Raw genomic sequence first — 21,200 nt, forward strand, 5'->3', positions numbered from 1 at the left:
ACAGTCCACAACATTTGTCATGCTAGAAGTAATAGGAAAACCCTAAAAAGTTTGTTTCAAAGGGGAAAACTAATTTAAAAGACATTGCATAGTCAACTCACAGAGAAGGTTTATTCTTGAGAAGATGACTGGTTGCTATTAAGCTCACCAGACGTCTTGTGGATACCAGCCTGGGAAGGTTATTTTCTCTCTGCCAAAGACTCAAATCTGACTGTTTTTTTAATTAATTGAGATTCTTATCCTGCTTTTATAAGTTTAGGTAGTTCTAGTTTTCTTAACTTTTTATGGGTTGTATTAATTGCATTACTTAAGCTGTAGGTCAGTCTGTGTAACTGTGCTGCTGTGATTTGAGTTCTTATGACTTGGTAGTTTTTCCTGTGTCCATTTTGTTCCATGTTTTCATGCTTTGACTCCATTAGGCACAATAAAATATCCAGTAGTTCCCTAAGGTCACATACATGGTAATTTAAAATATTTTTTAAATGATGCAATACTAGCCAATAATAAGAATTCTGCAATGATGTATATTATTTATGATTTAGAGGATAAAATTGTTTTCTTTTCAAGTATTTTGGTTTTTATTATGCTGGTGAATGACCTTTCTACTGAAAGACTTTAGTGAAAAATACGCTGCTTGCATTTTTTCCTAATGCTTTTTGCTAAAGTTCAGAAGATCAGCACTGGGTTGCAGAGTCTATTTTCTCTTGCCTATAAATAACTCTGTATACAGAGCAGAAGAGCTTTAGCAGGGCCATGCCTGCATGGCTGGCATACCCTGCATGCCAGGGGGCATGGTGCTATGGGCAGCAAACCTGCTGTGGGCTGGAGTGGCCACAAAGATCACAGATCTGAGCTGGCCTCTCCCAGCAGTGGGGCTGTGAGGAAGGGTCAGCCCAGTGGCAGAGCTGCCCAATTCTCTCTGCTCTGGACACGTGCCTGTGCAGGCATGCACTGTGTTCCAGGGTACTGAGCAAAGGCAGCAGCATCCCACTTGGGCTGACTTTATCCCCCTTTCCCCCAGGGCAGCTCCCACCACTCCTGTATCCAATAAAAGCTGGCTGTGGACAGCTTTTTGACATACAAAAGCAAGAAAAGGGAGTAAGAGGTGTTATTAAATGAATGGGTCAATTCATACTTTGTATTTCACTATGCTACAACTGCCTTTTTGCTTTTTAATCTATGACTTCAATATGGTCTTTTATAAAGAAACATGTAATAGTTCCTTACTGTCCCTCAGGCTATGCTGGCTGAGGTTTCCTGTGCTTGGCATCTTGATGTGAGAGTAATTGTTGCTGTTGTACAGTGACAGCTCATACTACCCTGCTTTGACTCATGTGGTCCATTTGTTCCACCTGAGCCTGCAATGTTTACATTGCCAGTCCTGGACCAGTGGTCTCCAATCACTTTTCTGTGTTGGCTGGGTCATCAGGAGGCAATCCAGACCTGGATGGGGAAAATCAACATCTGATTCTGCAAGGTAGTTTGCTCCAGGCCAGCCTTGGGCTCATGGTGGCAGAGCTCCTGTACACATTGATTACTGTGTCCTGCTATAAGGGAAATGCCAGAAATGAATGGGGAAATTAGGGGGAATTTGTAATTGTGTTGGTCCATCATTTATTCCATTTGGACTTCATCAGCTGCATAAGCAATGGGAATTGCCAGGCCCTGCACATCAGAGCAGGATACCTGAGGGGGAAGGTCTGACAAAAAGTGGAGAGTGCTGGTGGCATCACCTCCAGTGACCTTGTCATGTCCACTCCCATTGCTGGGGTGCTCACTGCAGCTAATGAAGACCAAGGATGCTGGGGCTTATAAATGGGACTGAAATATGAGTAACTTCTATGTAATTTGCAAAATACTGTAACAATCAGTTTTAAAAACAGTAGCTATCAAACATTCTGAATTTATCCCAAAGTTATTGAGTCTGGGACAGAGCTGCTAATCAAAGAACATAATGGACCTATAAAACTATGAGGTAGGGACCTACTTGTTAACCTCAGGAGACTGAAGGTCTGGAGTAGATCAATCTGGGCTGCACTTGCAATTTGTATGCCAGTGTGAAAAATGCTCAGTATAAAGAGGGCAGGATGAGAGATAAGAGCAGGGAATTGGTCAGAGGCTGCTTGAGGTGTGTTCCCACAGGGAATGACGTTGGTGATCCTCCAGAGCTGCTTCATGACCAGAGCCTGGGGCTGTGATCTTTCAGTTTTGTCAGATGTGAAGCTTATCTTGTGTTGAGATGCAAAGTCAGGGCAGAAACATTGCTGGAGCTGCCCTTTTTCAGGGAGAGTGCCTCACTATAAATTAGTAAAGGAATAAACAGCCAGGTTAAGGGGCTTGTACACCACAAAACAGACCCTCAGAACAAACTGTGGTTGTTAGGGAAAGAGCTTTTGCCCTTGACATGAGGCTCATTTGTAGGCTTAGGGTGCTGGGTGCTAGTTGTTGGGAGGTGCCACAACGCAGGACTTAGTGCCACATGCCAAGTTGGTGCAGCTCCACAGCCAGAGCTGTGACCCCTTCTCAGCTGGATGTCGCACAGGGTGGTTCTCTATGCTCCTGGGTGCAGGGGGATGCTCTGCTGCTGCTGTGCAAGTCAGATGGGAAGGTGCTTCCAAAAGGCTTTGTGACCTCCTGCAACTGCCCATGGCATGGTGACACGGGTGGATTTCTATCAGAAACCAACTGGAAAAGCTGGGCAGTACCAGGGGTATTTGAGACAGGAGTCATTCAGGAGGAGGCACATGCTGGCATTCATCTTTCCTGGAGCAATATAAAAAAGTAATCAATTAGTATTGTTTGTGATGTTCAAGGTTTGAGAAGTACTCTGAATTATTCTGTACTAACAGATTGCATGTTCCGTGTTGCCTGCTGGGCTTATTTTTAAAAAATTTCTGGAGTGAATGAAGTGCTAATTAGAATAGGTGTTTCACACATGGTGACTGGATTATGCTGGGAAAGGTCTGATTTTTCTTCCTGAATTAAATAGGTACTTAAGTCCAGCTTTTTGTACTTGCTGGTTTAGAGACAGGGTGAACAATTTTCTGGTTTATGGACTGCAATTATTTAAGTACTTCAGCTAAATCTCTTGGCATAGTTTTTAATCCTCTTGGGAAAGTACTAACACCAAATTCTTTAATTCCATATATATGCATGGATAGAAACTTCAGAGCCATGCAACCCTGCTGCTTAGTGATGGCAAGAGAGTTTAGGTTGGGGTCCCTGTTGTTGTTCACTACTTTTGAACAAAGGGCACTCCAGGAAGAAAATCTGCATTTCTTTTAGAGTGTTAGTAAAGAATTGTAAATATTCAGGTGGCTTCAGTGACAGCAATGTCCCCAGTTTACTGGGAGAGTAAGGATAAAATGATGCCAGTGCTCTGGTCTCACTCCTGCTGTAGCTGTGGATTTGTGGTTCCTCAGAACCTTTCTTTCCTCCTGCTTTCAGCTGCTCTGGGGCTCTCATCACAGGTCTGGGTTTGGCTTTCATATTTTAGTTGCTCCTTCCACTGCTTCCACATCTGCAACATCTTTGTGTGGACAACAGGTCCCTTGGTGCTATGCAGCACTCCTGGGGTGCAGAGATAAAGGGCAGTATCCCAGGGACTGAATTCTCCACCTTCCTGTGTCACAGTGGTGTTGGTGCTGGCCCACCATGGCAGTGCCAGCCCACTGCTGAGGCTGCTCAGTATGGCTGCAGCCTCTGAGCAAGATTTGCTCTCCTCTCCCAAGCACCAGCCCAAGCATTTGACTTAAATAAATTCATTCTCTTCAGAAGCATAATCACTACATAGTCTTTCTTGCTGTCCCCAAGACTTGCAGAGGTTTGTTGCAGCATTTGTCATGTTTGATAGTTCATATTTTTTAGTCTTTAAGCTTGAAGAAGTTGAAATTAAAGCAGGTCAGCAGGTCTCCGCATCACAGAAAAGCTCATCACTCCTCTTTCTCCCATGCACCATTTCTTGCTTATTTTTTTTTTCTTCAGTTTAAATGTCTTTACACTTACAGGAGTTATCTGTGGATGAACAATAGCTTTCTGGATTAGTCTGCATTCCTATGTGTTTTGTTTTTTTCCTGAGGGCAGCAGCCATCCAACTCAAACATGGATATTTGGGCAGTTCCTGAATGGGAATGGAAGATGGTGTTCCAGGCCCCTGTGTGGGAGGAGGCTGGGTCTTTGTACACTGGTGTTCTCCCAGCTGTTTAAAGGATATATATTTCTACCTTGTAAGCAAAACTCTCCTTATCGATTAATTGAACTGGCAGAGTGACTTATTGCCATAGAGGCACTAAAGACAGGAAGGGCGCAACATAATTTTTAGATTGGCTATAATTCAGAGATAATGCAGTAACAGAGATATGTTACTGTGTCTTGACAAGACATTTTAAAACAGATTGCTCTAAGCTGAGGTGTCAGCTATGGAGATAAATGTGTGATCACATCATTGCTGTTAGAAATATTGAGAAAAATATTCCAGAACGTTCAAGGCTGGACTGAGCATGTGTGTCTTGGCTCCAGGAGGGTCGTGGGTGCAGAGCCTACAGGTACTTATTTGGGTGGTGGGCAGGGGCTGTTCTGGGTGTCCCTCTCCAAGGGAGAGGACAGTTCTGGGTGCTGAATAGGGGACCTGTGAGGGGCTTGGGGCGCTGGTGACGTGTGAATCCTGGCCCAAACACAGCTGTTTCTGTCCAGATATGCACAGGCTTTCCCTTTGGGAGTGATGGCTATTTAAAGCCACTGACTGTTTGGATGACAGCTGTGAAGGTAAAAGTGTTTGGTTCTGAATGTCCACTTCTCTGGGCCCTGCCACTGACACATGGTGAAAGAGCCTTGGGGGTCCTGGAGTCTGTTAGCTGTGCAGGGTGGGAGTCCTGCGGGACACAGCCGTGGCAATTCTCTCCCCGCCCTTAGTAGTCAGGAGAGTAGGCAGCCTGCCATGCTTGTGTAGCCTTTTTAGCAGCAAATAGAGAAAATATCCTAGCTTCTAGGGGACAGAAGAGGGAAAGGGCTCTTTTGGAGACTTATGTGAAATCAGTCCCTAATGGGATTGGAGATCTCTGGGCAAGTCCAAAGCCTTCTCTAGCTTTGAGCTCCATGGCAGTGTACCAAGAAACTTTTCCACTTCACAGCAAGGCTTCCTTCCAAGCAAGGAGAAACCTGGAGGGTGACATCCTCATTTGCTGAGGTGTGCTCTTCCACTTTTGCCTCTGCAGTTCTGGCCCCAGGTTTCCGTGGCAGCAGTGATGTGCAGAAAGAGCATAGAGGCTAAGACAGAAATGTGCCTGCAGCTTTGCCTGTCCTTGACTTTGTAAAATGAATTTGGAGACTTCCAGTAGAGATCATGGTATGTTGCATCCACAAACCCTGGCCTGAATGCTTGAATCATCAGTACAGACATTCAGCAAAGAAGATAAAACATTGTTTGTACTTGCAAAAGTAGTTACTGGCTGCATGTAGACTTAGTATGTCTTAGTATGTCTAACCACTGGTGGTATCTGGAGGAAAAGGGAGGTGATTTGGGCTTCAGTGCAAGGTGTTGGGTATGTCTTTACATTTGTATGACACCCAGGAGTGGGTTAATGACTTGGTGTGTAACTGGTCATGACATTTCTTAGAAGAGGAATCCCATGTTGAGCTGCTGATACACATCAGGTGGAGGTTGAGAGATGCCAGACAGTGACAGAGGGAGAAAAGAACAAGGGAACAAAAGGAAGGCAAGTTCTGAGGGACAGAAGGAGAAAATGGAGAATGGAAGATTTGATTTACTGAATGGCAGCAGCACTTATCTCAGAGGTAGGATTAAGAACCTGAGCTGAGGAGGAAGAGATTCAGAATAAATCTGGTGGTGATGAGAGCACATGGGATGTAGAGAGGGCTAAGCATGAGATGTTTGTGTTCAGCAGAGATGGCACAAATCAGATGGAATCTCATCTTTGATGGGGATGAGAAGGTTTTGGCAATGTGGCTGGCTGCACGTTCAGATGAAAAGTATCAGGGAAGAAATGGGTCCATGTTTGAACTTCTGCATCAACTCCTAGCAGGCAGCTATCCACACTGGGGCTAAATTGTTGGCAGTCAATCACTGAGGCCATGGAATAAGTGGATATATGGGCTACAAATGCCCCTCCTGTTTAGGGGAGCACAGTGGAGTGAAACCAGTGCAACCTATGCTCTGTTGTAACTGAACAGAGTGCTCTCTGTCCAGCATCTTTCTGGAAGAAAAGATGACATCTTTGGCGAGATCTTGTGGGAGCTATTAAATTTCCTGGCTTTTTTATTAAATTTGTTTGAAGGTCTGCTCTTCCAGGCTCTGCAATTTGTGTGGATGGCTTAAAGCAGTGAGGTACTTGGAGAAGGAGCTAGCTGCAGAACCCACATTTGCCACTGGTTAAGAAAAGGGCTGCACTGACATCTGTCTGTGGTTGTTTTTGGTCAAAACTCCTGCCCAAATGTGCATTGGTGATCACAGGCTGGCAGGCTTACTTACAGTGTTGCACTGCAGTTTGGAGCAGAGAATCTGCATCAAAGAAGACATCAATTTCCTTGTCTTGTTGCATAGGTATGAAAAAGAGATATTAAAAGGTGTCATGATAACAGCAGAGCAATGCAAATGCTGGACTATTATGTTTAAAAGACAAAGGACATGTTATTAACAGAAAAAGTTAGACTGGATGATGTCATATGGCTTCAGCACACTACCTCTGGGTCTGAACCAGGCACACACCCAGATTTCCAGCCATGAAAATAGTAGCTATTTAAACAGTAGCAAATTATTTTTGAGTATTAAATATGCTTCATATTTTCTATGTGTTTATTGTAATGCAAAATTATGTTATTAGTTCAGCTGGTTGAAATTTTTAATGGGGAACATTAATCTGAAAAAACAAGGTTCTGCAGAAGTTGACTTAGGCTGTATGAAGAAAAAACATTATTTTTTGAAGAAAATTATATTTTAAGGAAACAGGAAAAACTTATTTTAAAAAATGTCATATTGTGTGACAAATATTGCTTGTTTTCCAGGTAGACATCTTAGAGTGTCTAGAGTCTATAAACTGATGATTTATTTTGCCTAACTGGAGGTAAGGAGCATTTAATGAGGAGTGGATTTGGTCCCAGAAGAGGCTGGCTGGTTACCAATATTTTTACACCATTATGGTGTTTTTTGAGACATTTTTTTCTGTAAAATAAATTGAAAATGTAATTATGCTCCCTTCACACAGCTTGTCAACAAAACCTTTCTAGGGCTAGATAGAACTGTCCGATTTCTGAGGTAAATATGGTTTATGCTCAGGTTAATTCTGTATATGTGTTGTACTCTCAGAAGTTGTCTCTCACTGCTGGGAGTTTGGCTGCCCTGGTCTTGTGTCTCCTGGGAAGCAGAATAAGGGTTTAGGCTTCTCCATCAAGGAAGCGATTTTTCTGTGTCTGTGTTGCCTCATAAGCCTTGACTTGCCATTATAAAATTTGTTTGGTCACTTACATGTTTATTCATAAATTGGGGTGAGAAATTAAAATGGTCCATTCACTTTTTTATAAGGCAGTAGCTAATTAACTCTACTCATATGCAAGAAAACGATTGTTTATCAGGGTAACACTGAAGAATGTTACTCAAAATTAACACAAACTATATACAATTGAAAAAATGAAACATTTTTGGATATATATTTTATTTGACAGTGGTTTAGAATATCATACAGTAAACAAGATTTCTGTAAAAGTTAATTTATCCATAGTGGTGCGTTTCATAAAAATAGTTGCTCACTTACAGCCTTTCTGTGACTATTAATACATGGAATTATATTTATAGAGATAGAGCTGTACAAGGTAAATTCACAGCTAACACTACACAGAAATATTATTTGGAATGGGGTTTAGATGATGTGCTGTCTTCACAGGTTATCGATTACAGCCGCATAAAGCAATTACTGCACAAGGAGTAGCTGTGAACTGTGCAAATTAGAGTTTATGCAAGCATAATCTCAACTGTTTTTCAGATTTCATTGTTTGCTTTCTTTATACATAAAAATAAGATACCGGGACGTGCATCTACACTACAGAAGCATTGTCCAAAATCAGATTCAATAAATTAATGGCAAATTATACTGGATTCTAGTTCAGGGGATAAAGATTTTTTTTTCCATTAAATAAGAGTTTTATAAACAGCTACATGGATTTGTGCTTTTTTAGAAATTATAAATGGATTTTTCTTAAAAAAAAAAATGTTTGAAAGCTGCAAAATCCTTGACTTGAGGCTTTTCAAATAATTGGACAGGAAGAAACATGTCTATAAATTTCGCAGTCCAGTGCAATGTTTGAGACATACAGTAATGTGCTAATTTCTTGGAACGAAGCCAATCTCAATCTAGTTTTTCAGCAGAGCGTGTGAGGAACTAAGATTGCTAGTGAACAATAATTTTTAAATATGAATTTTTGACAGTACTTAGCTTTACGATTTTTTTTTTTAATTACCAATGTATTATTGCCCAGGATTTTGTTTTAATTTTGACAGACAAATAAGCATACGCACACTTACACAGACACACACACATCTGTTTGAAACAAGATAATGACTGATTGACTGAACTCGGAGTTATTTCCTGTGAAGGCAGACTGGAATGTTTACCTGGCACTTAAGGCTTAAAATTCAAAACAGACAAGCAAGAAAGACAAAAACAAAAAGTAGAAAAAAAATTGAGATAGGGAAAAAATAGTAAAATGGAAACCATTTTAAAAATGGAAAAATACTGAATTTACTGAATGAGGACACTGACAACTGTATTTCAGAAACCAGTCTAATTATTGTTGACGTGTGCCTGAAAGGCACCTGCTCTGCCAAACTGAGGGGATGAGAGGTAAGAGTGTCCTAAGTAAATGCAGATGGGTATGAAACATAGCACTGTTGATAAGTGATGCTATCATCTTCTGCAGGAAGGAAAGGCCTTTCCTTAAGGAAACTGCAGCTTTTTCTCTGTAGCACTCTTCCTTTCATTGCAAGGGCCTTGCAGATGCCTGGAGTTTGAGCCTGACCAATTGGTTTGTGTGCTACCTCGCAGGACTTGGGGAACCTGTAATAAATCACTTTTGAGAATAATTTGCAAATACAACTCCACCTTAACTCCTTTCCAATGTACAGAAACATGGTTTGTTCACAAAAATGGCAGTAGAAATGGTATCACAGAAACTAATCCACTGGATTCCCCATTCCTCCCGTAGCACCCAGTGAACTATTCTACAGGGTACCACGTGGACTATCCCAAAGCGTTAACAGTGGAGACGTGTCATGGGTGTACAGTTCTGAATGATGCTTTAAAGAAACCCTTTAACCCCTGTCTAGATATGTCGAGAACAATTTATTTACAACATTTTAGCTCCATGAAAAGATCCTCTCTCGGTTTCAGCTTGCTCCGTGCAGTTTTATTTAAGGCGATGTTCCAGTTTGTGATTGCTCTAACTTGTTCCAGTTTCTTGATATAAAGTTTGAATGAAATCCAAGTCCTTCATGCAGTGGGAAAAAAATGCTAAAGCTACACTGCACTATCCTTCTCTGATGTACTGTCCTTCATATTGTTTTGGTTTCTTCCATAGCTGCCAAAGTCCCTAAAATGGAACTGGGACTTTAGGGTCGATTTTAAATCTCTGTGTTGACTATATGCTTTTGAACTTATTAGATACTGTGCACATTGTCATGGAATTACACACTAATGTTTTCATTCCTCAATGCTTTGTGTATATGTGTGATAGTTAAAATAAATTAAAACAAACCAATGTGAGACAAAAACTAAGAAGAATGTTCTGCGTCAGTTTGAGACAGTTAGAGGGCAACAGTCCCTTGCTTATCTGCTCATGGCAGAAGTACCAGACTTCAGGACGTTTGGTAGCTTATCTGAGCCAGGGATTTTCCACGGCCCTGGAGAGACCGTTGCCTTTCGAACTGTGGTGTTGGTGGTGCGAGTGCTAATGGAGTGGAGATGTCCCTTCCTGGGGAACTCACTGGGTTTCCCATCAGGGTCCCTCTGGCTGTGGTCCATATCACTTCCAGGCGAGCTGCAGCGGTTGCTACTGTAAGTCTTGGTAGCTCCTGTATCGGTCTTGACATGGTCAGGTGCTGCAGCTGACTTCTCACTGGTGTTTGTGGATCTGTGATCTTTTTTGCTAAGAGATCCTCCTCTCTTGCTTTCTGGCTTCCTCAGCCTCCCAAACTGTTCATCACTGGTTCCAGCACACACGTGCTCTCTTGTGCCAGCCTCGATCATAACGCTGTGTCCCACCGCTTTGCTTTCTGAGGTGGGCCTGCCACCATCAGTGGTCTTATTTTTGCCTCCTGAATATCCTTTCCAAGAAGCCTCTTCGTGCTTTGACCTGTCTACCTTTTTAGGACTTGCTGACCTTTCTCTTTGTTCTCCTAACCTTTTCTTTTTGTGACCGTTCACCGAAAGCTCCTTTGGTTTCCTTACATCGTGTTCCCTCTTGATATCCCATGTTGGCTCTGGGCTTATCTGGTGAGAAGGGTCAGAGGGTGGGGCTATGTGTGATGAAGATAATGGTGAGATTATGTCATCGAGGGAAAGAGCTACTTCCGGCAGACCTGGGGAGGTGGCAGAGGGAGCACTCCAGGAGTTTGGTTCGTCTGTTTTAACAACAAAGAGAAGAGAGTTAAGCGCGTATCCAGCAGCACAGGGTGTATTGCATAGGCACATGTATTCTGAGCAACACTGATACCTAAACCACGTACCAGCCTTAAACCCCTCTGCTTCAGGTGAGGTGAAACTCCCTCAATTGTGGAACCAATAGGGAGAAAACCGAAAATAATCTCTCCACAAAAAAAAAAAAAAAGAAAAAAAGAAAAAAAAAAAAGGTACAGGACACACAACTGCAAATGCTGGAACCCCAAGTCTTTTTTTCATACAGATTCCGTTTTACTCTGCCTATGTTAAATTATTCTTAAAATAATAAAGGCACGTGCTCATGAAATCAAAAAGCCTCTTTTGTAGCTGCATAATGGATTTCTTAGCTGGGTAATATCAGTGCTGTCTCTGAGGACAAATGAGAAAGACTTTCTGTCATCTATTAAACATGTCCCTACAAGCGTATAATAATTGACAAGAATTTGTAGCTTAGATAAGGTCATCATCGAATTCTGTCTGATATTTTTTCTAAACAGATATAGTATTGCGGTGTTTATGGCCCCACAATTCTTACAGGGTACTTATACAGCTCTGCCTTTATATCACAGTATCAGCTGCTGAGTCTCCTGGTTGAACATTTTAGATTTCTCTTGGTTACTTAGCCTCAACACAATATGGTTGGTTTATGCAGATCCTGTTTAATTTAGCTAAATAAATGTCTCCTTTGCTGAATCACAATGATTTTCCTAATCCAAACTAGAATACTCTGGGATGCCTTTCTCTTGCGTATACATCCTCATTTCTTTTGATTAACTTTCTGGCAGAAAACAAATCAACCATGATTAATGACCGCATGGCTCCTATTCTTGCGCGTCTACTTAGAGGTTAGAGAAATCACTGAACTTGGCTAATGTCATTCCCTATTTAACACCATTTTAGTTAGGCTTTGAACGGTATGAGGAGTAATCTGTCAGAGATGGAGGACTGTCTCAGGAATCCATGGAAACAAGGTAGAACTTGTGGCAAGAGCTGCATATTTTATGTGGGAGAAAATGTAACCTTCTAGCTAAAAAACAAGCGTGGACTTCTTAAGGTCAGGACTAGTATCTGTCATTGATATCAACTGCCCTTTAAAAAAGTAACATGCATTTTTCTCAGTGCAATGGCTGCTTTTAAATTATCATGGAGATGCACATCGTCTCGAAAAATGGAATAGATTCTACTGCCCAGCCTGGGATCTGCAGTTTGCTTGACTAAAACAGCACTTTTAAGTTAATAGCTGGATTGAGTGATTGCTGTCTTGCAGATAAAAATAGGAGAGACAATAGTGAGGTGGGTGACGTAAAGGGAGGGAGCAGCACAGTTAGCTGAGGAGCTATTTATTTTCCCAGATGGTGTTTGTCATATGCTTTTGCATAATGAGCATATGCGTGGAGAGGATTAGCATTTGAGAGGGGTAGAAAGTACAAGTTCTGTGTAAGACAAATAAACATTGAGCTGGGAATCTAAATGGGATGAGGGTCTCAACTGAATTTAGAAAAAAAAAGAAATCACACTTTCTTACCCTCCAGTTAAGGGTGACTAATGTACCATCTGCTCCCAGCTTGGCATTCAAGCAAGAAAAAATAAGAGGAAGACTCGTGCATGTAGAGTGATCAGCTCCTAGGAGTTTGCCCACAAAAAGCATTGACTTTGATGGGCTTGTTCTTTACTCCTGTTCTTCTGCACCACCAGCCTGGTACAGGACCACAGCCTGTGCCTGATGGGGGAAGCAGAGGTTCCACCCTGGCTCTTCAATCTGAAATCCAGGGGATGTCATTTTGTTTAATACTTGAGCTAGGGACCATGCACAGAGTCCAAATCACTAAAATTATCTTGGGACTCAGCACAAAGCTGCCTGCTTTTGTGCACCAGCAAGGTACCTGAGCAAACTCTGAAGAAGCCACCCTGAGCTTTGGAAAATTAAGTTTATAATTTCCATGGTATTGTCACTTATACCCAGGGTAGAGGTGATGCCAAGGGTTGGACCAATGCATTTGTCTGAACTACAATCTTCTTTCCTAGTTGTCTATGAGATGTTGTTTTTCACAGTTTTTCAGTGTCAGTGAAGAGCAATGGGCCATTATCCAATCTCATGTTAGCCTGTGAGAGCTTCTGATTGCAGGAATAACCGGTTCCTTTGAGAACTGCTGCACACCAATAAAACCACCAAATAGCCCAGAGCAGCAAGGCGCTCTCAGGTAACAAGACTGCCTCTGTGGAAGAGGTAACACTATGCTCAAATCAGCTGCTTCTCCTCCAGGAGGACAAACTGCAGGGGCATTATTCAAAATCAAGGTGGCAAACACATCTTGTGGCTCCTCTGAGGCACAAAGGATGATATGGTACCAGTTATTTGTAGGATGCTCTGGAGAAGAGACCTGGAGGTTAGTGGCCTAGTGCTTTATTGCCTGGAGATTACAGAATTTCTTCTACTTTCTTTTTTAAAGGGGATGAAAAAACAACCAAATGTTGTAGTGAGAAATCATAGTGGGTTAGAATGTACTGCAACAAAAGTGAATCAGCATATCTCTTACACATACTCATATATAAGTATAGGTGTCTATAAACTGACACATGCCATATTATATGCATTACTGGATTTTAGTTCTCTCCCAGAAAACCCTAAGTAAAAGACAACTTGGCTGACTAAGTAAGAAAACTTGTAGCCACAGCTTATTAGGTTTATTATATAGATTTTTAGGTTTGGCTGTGGGACAATCCCAGGTGGGTCACTGGCTGCACTACGTTTAAAATACTTGCTGGGAAGGCACCTATATATGGGTTGTATTTCCAGTGGTTATGGAACAATGTTGCCATGGAATAAAACAATCATTTTTATTCTTTGGCAATATAGCACTTGCAATTAAGAAGAAAATTACTTTCTTTAAGGTTTAAGTACCATCAGTCTGAGACAGCCAAAGCCAACCTAACCTGCTTGTCTTTCAAATGAAATGCCATTATATAGAAAGTCAGCCTTGGTAGATGTTAATGTCAACAAACCATTGCTGCAATATGTCACTCGCAAGTGAGGAGAATACTCATGTGAGGGCATTGTAGCCAACTTCCCCCTAATGTTTGAACATTATGGAAAAGTTACTAGAGCAAAGTGCAGGAATGCAAGTAATTTGTTGCTCAGAAAAAAACCCTTTTAAAGAGCTGTGTTCAAGCCATAAGGGTTCATTTGGACTTGTTCAACCAGCACTAAAATGATTGCTTCTCCATAACAAATATAAACAGGAGAAAAATGTAAAATTTTATCCTGCAGAGCTGTTAAATGAGTAATTTATTTTCATGATTATACTCAGTTGCTAGCTACATTTTTGAGATAGTTATTAATATTTCTGAATATTTTTTATTCTGTTGGTCTAAGGCGTTTTTATAAAACCTTTGAATTAGTTGGGAACATAACCTACTTTTACTGTCTGTTTTTCCAGTGTATCTCAAAGCATTTTGTAAACATACTAAACCAGAGACTGATTTTACTTTTTTCTTCCTTCACCTCTGTGAGGAACTGAAAAAAGTATTTGTTTAGCAGAGCATGAACTACTAATGCCCAAACAGCTTGCAAGCAGATGAGTAGAATATTGCATTCAGTTGCAACTGCTGGAGAGATTTAGGGGCAACATAGTTTTGAACTTGTTTCTGACTTTATCACCATTGGTAACATCCTTACTGTGAGAGAAATTGGTTTTCAAAAGTATACCTCTCACTGAAGGCTAATAGATGCCTGCCTTCTTTCTTTGAAGGGAGAAAATCTCCCTTGACCTACTAATTTAGACAAGACAAATGAGCTGGGAGCAGCACTATAATCTGTCAGTGTGATGGCATTTCCTTTGGTGTAATTTAGTAGGTGTTTACTGGGTGGCTTTTAGTTTCTACAAGCTACTGTAACACAAGTTGGTGGCACTTCTCCATGGGATGTGTAAGAATGACTCACCTACGACCGGCTTCGCATAACTCCCAGGCAAAGGAGTAAATTGCTAACTGAGTAAGAGCCACCACAGACACAAGATCTTGAGTGTGTGGGAGGACAAGTGGGAGATGAACACAACCAATTTGGGGGAAGAGTGACACAGGGAGAACATCAGGAGCAGAAGTTTTCTGTCTAAAGGTTTTTTTATTTGAGGTAGAGCTGCCAGATACATGAATTGTTTGTTTTGCTCTGTCAGCTCTCACACGTTCAGTGGAGTGGAAATGAGGGTACTACTCTCATGAGTCTATTTGCTCCCGTCTTAACTGTTCTACCTGGATGCAGTGCTTGCTGATGGCTGAGTCATGAGAAAAAGAACCCTGGCTTTAGTCCTAATAGAGAGGAGAGCTCTGCCCATGGACCTCTGATTTGTGGCTAGGTTCTCCCCTAGCATCAAAATATTTTAGATAATTGTTTAGTAATTAATCAAGGATGTGTTGTTTTTCATCAGATATAATTATCTATAAAGTAATAATATTATTTTATTGAATATTAGTAGTAAGAGTAGAAATTACATCACATTTTATTACTTAAGTACAATAAAATATCAAAGCCTTTTTAATTTTCAAATTATATGAATAATGTACAATATATTAAAGCTTTGAACAGTTTCATTAGCCTGAATGAAGTATTTTCTGAAATGCTAAGCAGCTGTTCTCATATCTTCCCAGAATTATTTTCCTAGGGAATCAAAAAGGGTTTGATTGAATAAAAAATATGGTGCTTTATTTTTTCCCCCAATTTTTTTTATCTGCAATTATGTATTGCCAGGAGGTGGCAAGCAGGTCTTACAGATGCTGCTAATAACAAAAATGGGACAAATTGTCCCCTGGTGAGTATCCACTAATATTGGCAGTGCTGCACCAGGAGTGCATTTGGGTCTTTCTCATTATAGTTGACATGTCTTTGATGTTCCTGATTGCATTGGTCTCCCGAAGCTTTTCTTTAACACTCTCTAAGGAAGGATATTTCAGAATATATAAAGAATCTTTAATCTTTTATCCTGACACTTCCACAACCCAAACACACAGCACCCTTTGTCTCCTGAAATAAATGATTCTCTGAAGATTTCATGGTTAGAAAAGCTCTTGGTACTTTCTGTTCAGCTATGAGCCTTATGGAAATGTGAGACAATATGCCACCCTTTCTCCCAGCCTCTCTCAGAAAGTGAGTGGCAATGGGCTCTGCCCCACCTTACAGCTTGCCTCTACTTCTAGCTATAATTGTAATTTCTGTTTATTATTCAATATGCTATGCAAATGTTTTCTCACAAATTGCATTTTTCTTGGCTTAAAATTACATTTGGCTTGTCTCCCCTTGCACTGAAATTATCCACATTCAGTTCCCTGAACACCAGTAGTCCTGGAAGCAAACACCAATGGGTTTAGGTTCCCTCTGCTGGGATATGGTACTTCCTTTGCTCAGTCACTGTGGGCACATCCAGGTGGGATAGCCTTTCCATCATTAGTACTGCTCTTATGCTTTACAAAGGTATGATGGCAGCGTGCTATGGGTGCAAAATATTAATTCTATGTATAGGAATTAGATACATGCCATATACATTTATAAAAATAAACCCAGGTTATACTCAGTTATTTTAGTATATGAACGACTTCTCCTTTTTCACACATGCAGTTAAGTGATCAGCTTAGTATTTTGAAGTCTTGTTTTTGATATAATGAAAACCAAATCTAATTTGCTATCTTAATGTAGTCATATTTGTTATACCCATTTGCCTGTTTGTACTCAACAATGTCATGCTGACTCTGAATGTTTAGAGTACCTTAAAAATATAACTTTAAATGTTGCTTTGCTCGAGAATGGAATCTTTCTACTTTTTAGTAATTAGTTCTTTTGGCTTCACACATTTGTTTTTCCAAAGTTTGAGGATGCTTGCTCAGGATAATGAGAGTTATTTTACAAGTCACAAAAGAGTACAGGAAAACAAACATGCATCTGAATCCTGACATCTTTTACTTCTATATTTTGTGCTTGGCATTTTCAAAAGAGCAGAATGATTAATTAAGAAAGTCTGATATTTGTGGTATGAAACAATGTCAGACCTAGTTTTTCTGTCCCCAAAATCATTGTGCATTTTTGGTTTTGTCACTGGTTTAATACTGGAAAAGGTGGCCACTATTCCTGTTACATGGAGCTATTGGTGGCATGGCTTCTGCAGATGTTCACAAGAACTGAGGAGATATGAATGTAAGTGTAGTGTAAGTGATGAACACTTCAATCTCCTCTGTAAACTTGAAATGTTTAATTTTATATCCAGAAAATTCAGCCACTGACCTATTCCAATGCTGGGAAGCACAGCTCTACATCCTGCTTGGCTCAGTTCCTAGTGCCATTGATACTCAGATACCCTACTTCTTTTCATGTTCCTGGTCATTACTGATGAGAAAATATTTAGTTCCTTTGGGTTCAGTATATCCATCTTCCATCGTATACTTTACCTAGATATTAAATGGAAGATGCCCTAAATATTTTTTGCAGCAGACACAGTGTTCATAAAGTTCTTGCAAGGGCCATTTAATTAGACTGAATGATCTCATCTCAGGTAAAATTCACTTTCATCACCTTTTCTGTACTCTGCTTAGGGATTTTTTAGAGAAGTGCTTTCATGTTCGGAGATCTAATTTTAGAATTATTGCAACAATTCAGAACGAGCAGATTGCTAGTAATGCTGGAAGACCAAATCTACAGAAGCTCAGGTGTTGGTGTTGGAGCTCAGCTTACTTGGTAGTGGAGCTAAGGGAACGGAGAGAAAGGAAAAATTTAAACTTTGGTAAAAGAGAGGAAAACCATATATTGCAAGGGAAAAAAGTTTAAAAATTCTTTAGAAAAATGCTGCATGTTTTCTTGAAACAAGAAAGCCACACACATTGATTTATGTGTACTTTAATCTGCAGCAAGCACTATGTATAAAAGCACTTTTCAATTTTTTATGTAATGTAGTCTTTAAATATGGTTAACAAAGAAACATGGGAAGTAACTCATCTGACTTGGAGGGTTCCTATTATTCTGCACTGGTTTTGATCCTACATTATTATACCCAGGGCATTATCAGTAAATCCCTTTCCCTGAGTTAGTTCTGTAATTATGACACTGTTTCACCAGCATTTTACTGTCCTTACCACTTGAGATAATAATTTAATTTCCTCACAGAGTCAAAGAGAGAGGTGTCTCAAAAGACCTCTGGAAATAGATGTCTGCTCTTCTGTTGAACATGTACACAACCAAAGTTGGGGAGTTCTTTATGGGAAACTTTTTTGGGGGCTGTGGATCAAAGCTGAGTGGATGAACACAGAGATCTACACTCATCACCCCACATCAGGTCCTTTTAAGAAAACACAGTCCACTGCAAGTAAGTAACCTGAGACCTTTCAGGCTGACACAGGAGATAACTAATGAATTTAGAAACACACAGACTTTCTGCCATGGGGAGCAGGTGGCCTGGATTGTCTTGGATATCTTGGAGTGCTGTTTTAGCCCTTTCCTGGTTACTCTGCCATTGTTCACCCCTTAAATATAAATCACATCCATAAATAATTCATTGTGATTTTGTAATAATGCCTAAGCTCTGCATCATTTGGCTCTCTCCAACATCACTCACACCTTAAAACAGGGTTGAGACTTTGACACTGTCCTTACAATAGCAAGAATAAAAAAGGATCATTTTTCTATGCAGGAAAAAGCTATCCAAAGCACAGGATGGGAGAGGGGAAAAAATAAGGAGCCACACCTACAAGCAGGTTGTATTTCAGAAACAGGTAAATTAATGTGGTAAATCAGTTTACTAATTTACTGTAATAGTCTTCTGGCTGTAAATCTTAAGGCCAGATGATTATGGGTACACAGTTTACCTCTCACTCCAAGACCCAGTTTAGTTTATTCTATAGATAAGATTCTAATAAACAGTCCTGTCAATTAAATATTTAAATCATCATGATCACTAATCAGAGTGAATGTGGTGTACACTGGAATGTTAACGGTTAATGACTCAAACAATTGTCCATTTCCAAAAAGCAGCAGTTGCTTTGCTGAGGGTGTGCAAGGTCACAGCCCAGGAGCAAAGCAGGTGTGCACAAACTTTTGTTTAGGGACAAGCTGGGTTTTGGGCCAGATAGGGGAAGAGGCTGATAAGAAGCAGATCCTGTGAGGTGGGATAATACTTTTATCATGCCAATGTCCTCCTTTCCACAACTGGCTAAGCTGTAAAACCCCTCTGGGGAAGGTATCAGGACATTCACATTATTCATCCCTTCTGATGGGGTATAACTGGCTCAGCCACAATGACATGAGAGGTGGCTGTCATGGTTCCTTCCTTCCCTTCCTTCCCTTCCTTCCCTTCCTTCCTTCCTTCCTTCCTTCCTTCCTTCCTTCCTTCCCTCATTCCCTCATTCCCTCATTCCCTCATTCCCTCATTCCCTCATTCCCTCCCTCCCCTTCTATATTTTCTTAAGTGATATAGTTATGCTCTTTTATTGTTATATTACTATAGGTAATAATAACCAAAATGGTTACATATTTGTTTTCCATTTCAACCAAATTGTTCTAAACTAAACCTTATATATATATATATATATATATACATTGATCATTCAGTGTTCCTTCACTCTAATGCCCCCCCAAGGGGTCTATTAACAAGAACTGCATTTACCCTCGCCTCCAGGGACAGGTTGTAACACTTGGTAAATTAGATTTTTCCTTGAATCAGCTTAATCCATCTGCATAAATGTTGCAGGATTACTAATACTGAAAGAGCCAAAGTGAAGAGTAGCAGCCTGCATGGGGCTTTTACCCTCCACAGGAAGCTCCTCTCTGATGTCAATATAAAGTGTGTGGACAGCTTAAGTACCAGTCTTGAGTGATGCTTCTCTAACCACACATTATTATTCAATAGGTCCTCCAGGTGGTTTGGTGCCCTTTTTGAAGTGCTGATCATCTCACATATTTACCAGATCAGAGCTACTCAGGTAATACTCAACCTGTCAATAAAGAAGGTTTTATTTTTTCCTGTATGATCAGGCAGCAGAGTAGAACTGGAGAAACCTCAGCAGTTCTCTCCCACAGCTATGCTGGAGCTGGAGAAACTACATTGGAAGTTACTGTATAATTAAAAAAGAGAATGACTTTCAAATTAGTTTTTATTAATAGAATTAAGCCATATTAAGTCATAAAAGGTGCTCATAAATATGTTAATAAAATGTGTGGTATTAATGAAAAACATTCTGCAGAGACTGAATAATTTAAGAGTTGGATATTACACACTTAATTAAAGTTAAATATTAAAATTATAAATTATCACAGCTAAAATGGGTGTTAACAGTAGGCATCACATTCAGTCAGGTCAACAAATAGCTGTTATTATTAAAAGCATGTAGATAATAAATAAAATTTACTTAATAAGTGAGGAGCATTTTGACTGTGTATTAAATGCGCCTAGAAAGTTGTTTCTGGTAGGCACTGAGGTTCTCACACTACGAGTGAGAGCAGGATTTTAACCAAAACATGGGGTTTGAACTCAGTCACAAAGCTCATGAATAAGTAGTCCTGCTCTGCTTAGGGTAGAGGCTGCAGAAGAAGTTTAGTGTTTCTTCAGCAAACTCTTTTCAGACTGGGGGTTTTTAGGCAATGAGGGTGCAGAGCTGACTGTGGGACCACACCTGCTGTCAGGGCTGTTGTAGTATCTGATATCTTTGGAATGCTGAGACAAATTTATCTGAAAACTCTGATGAGATGGAAGTGCACAAATAAATGAATTTTACACTGCAATATTCAGCTCCTAATAAGCAAACACAAACTACATGTTGTTAGAAAATCCAGATGTTCAAAATTCTGGGTTGCATATCTGTGCTGCTCTTGCTCAACAAAATTCAACACTCACTATAGTCATGTTTGTTAAGCAGTGGTTGGAGAGTCACAGTTACTTCATATCGTCAAAGTAAAAAGGGAAAAAAAAAAAACCACCCACATTTAATTTTCTGTGTTTGTTTTTCCCAAGCTGGAATAAGTAGCTCTAAGAAATCTGACAGAAGCCATGACCTCTGCTAACCTTTCCCTGTGGTCAGGCTACAAAGCATCAGCCAGGAGTTGCACCATGGGATGGTGGAGTGAGGACAGAGGCAGCTGCAAGTCCCTCTATGGACAGAGCTTGTCTTTGCCTCCCTAATGACTGGAATAACATTTTTTTGTGTCACTCTCTGTGTGAGCATTTAGAGTCATCATATTTCTGATGCCAATGAGGAGAGATCATTAGAAGCCTCATTAGCTTAATTTAGTCTTGAACATCACCAGGCCACTGGCAAGGTTCTTTGACACAGGATACAGGATACAGGAAGATTCCTGTGTGGCTTCACAATGTTCCCTTTGGTCCATAGCTCCCTGTGGCAAGGATACCATCACAGATACGTGGGGAAGATAACTCTGAGTAAGAACAAGCTGCAGTGGTGCAGTCTTGTTATTAATTAGTGGCCTGTGGCAAATGAGAGATGTGAGATGAGCAGCAGGAGAGGGATTTTCTGGGATATTGTGCTGCAACAGCAGAAGACTGGACT

The 21,200-nt window shown here is 40.5% G+C and overlaps 1 protein-coding gene across 1 annotated transcript in view; it reads right to left on the reverse strand.

Annotated features, from left to right (window-relative positions):
* Positions 1 to 7,463: 7,463 nt before the first annotated feature.
* MAGI2 (membrane associated guanylate kinase, WW and PDZ domain containing 2) overlaps positions 7,464 to 21,200 on the reverse strand; it is a 700,150-nt gene continuing 686,413 nt past the window's right edge. Inside the window, exon 23 of the mRNA XM_053942436.1 lies at positions 7,464 to 10,627. Coding sequence (XP_053798411.1) covers positions 9,834 to 10,627 — 794 coding nt within the window. The 3' untranslated portion in view covers positions 7,464 to 9,833. The remainder of the gene's footprint in view (positions 10,628 to 21,200) is intronic.

Source organism: Vidua chalybeata, chromosome 5, assembly GCF_026979565.1.
Source record: "Vidua chalybeata isolate OUT-0048 chromosome 5, bVidCha1 merged haplotype, whole genome shotgun sequence".
Lineage (NCBI taxonomy): Eukaryota > Metazoa > Chordata > Aves > Passeriformes > Viduidae > Vidua > Vidua chalybeata.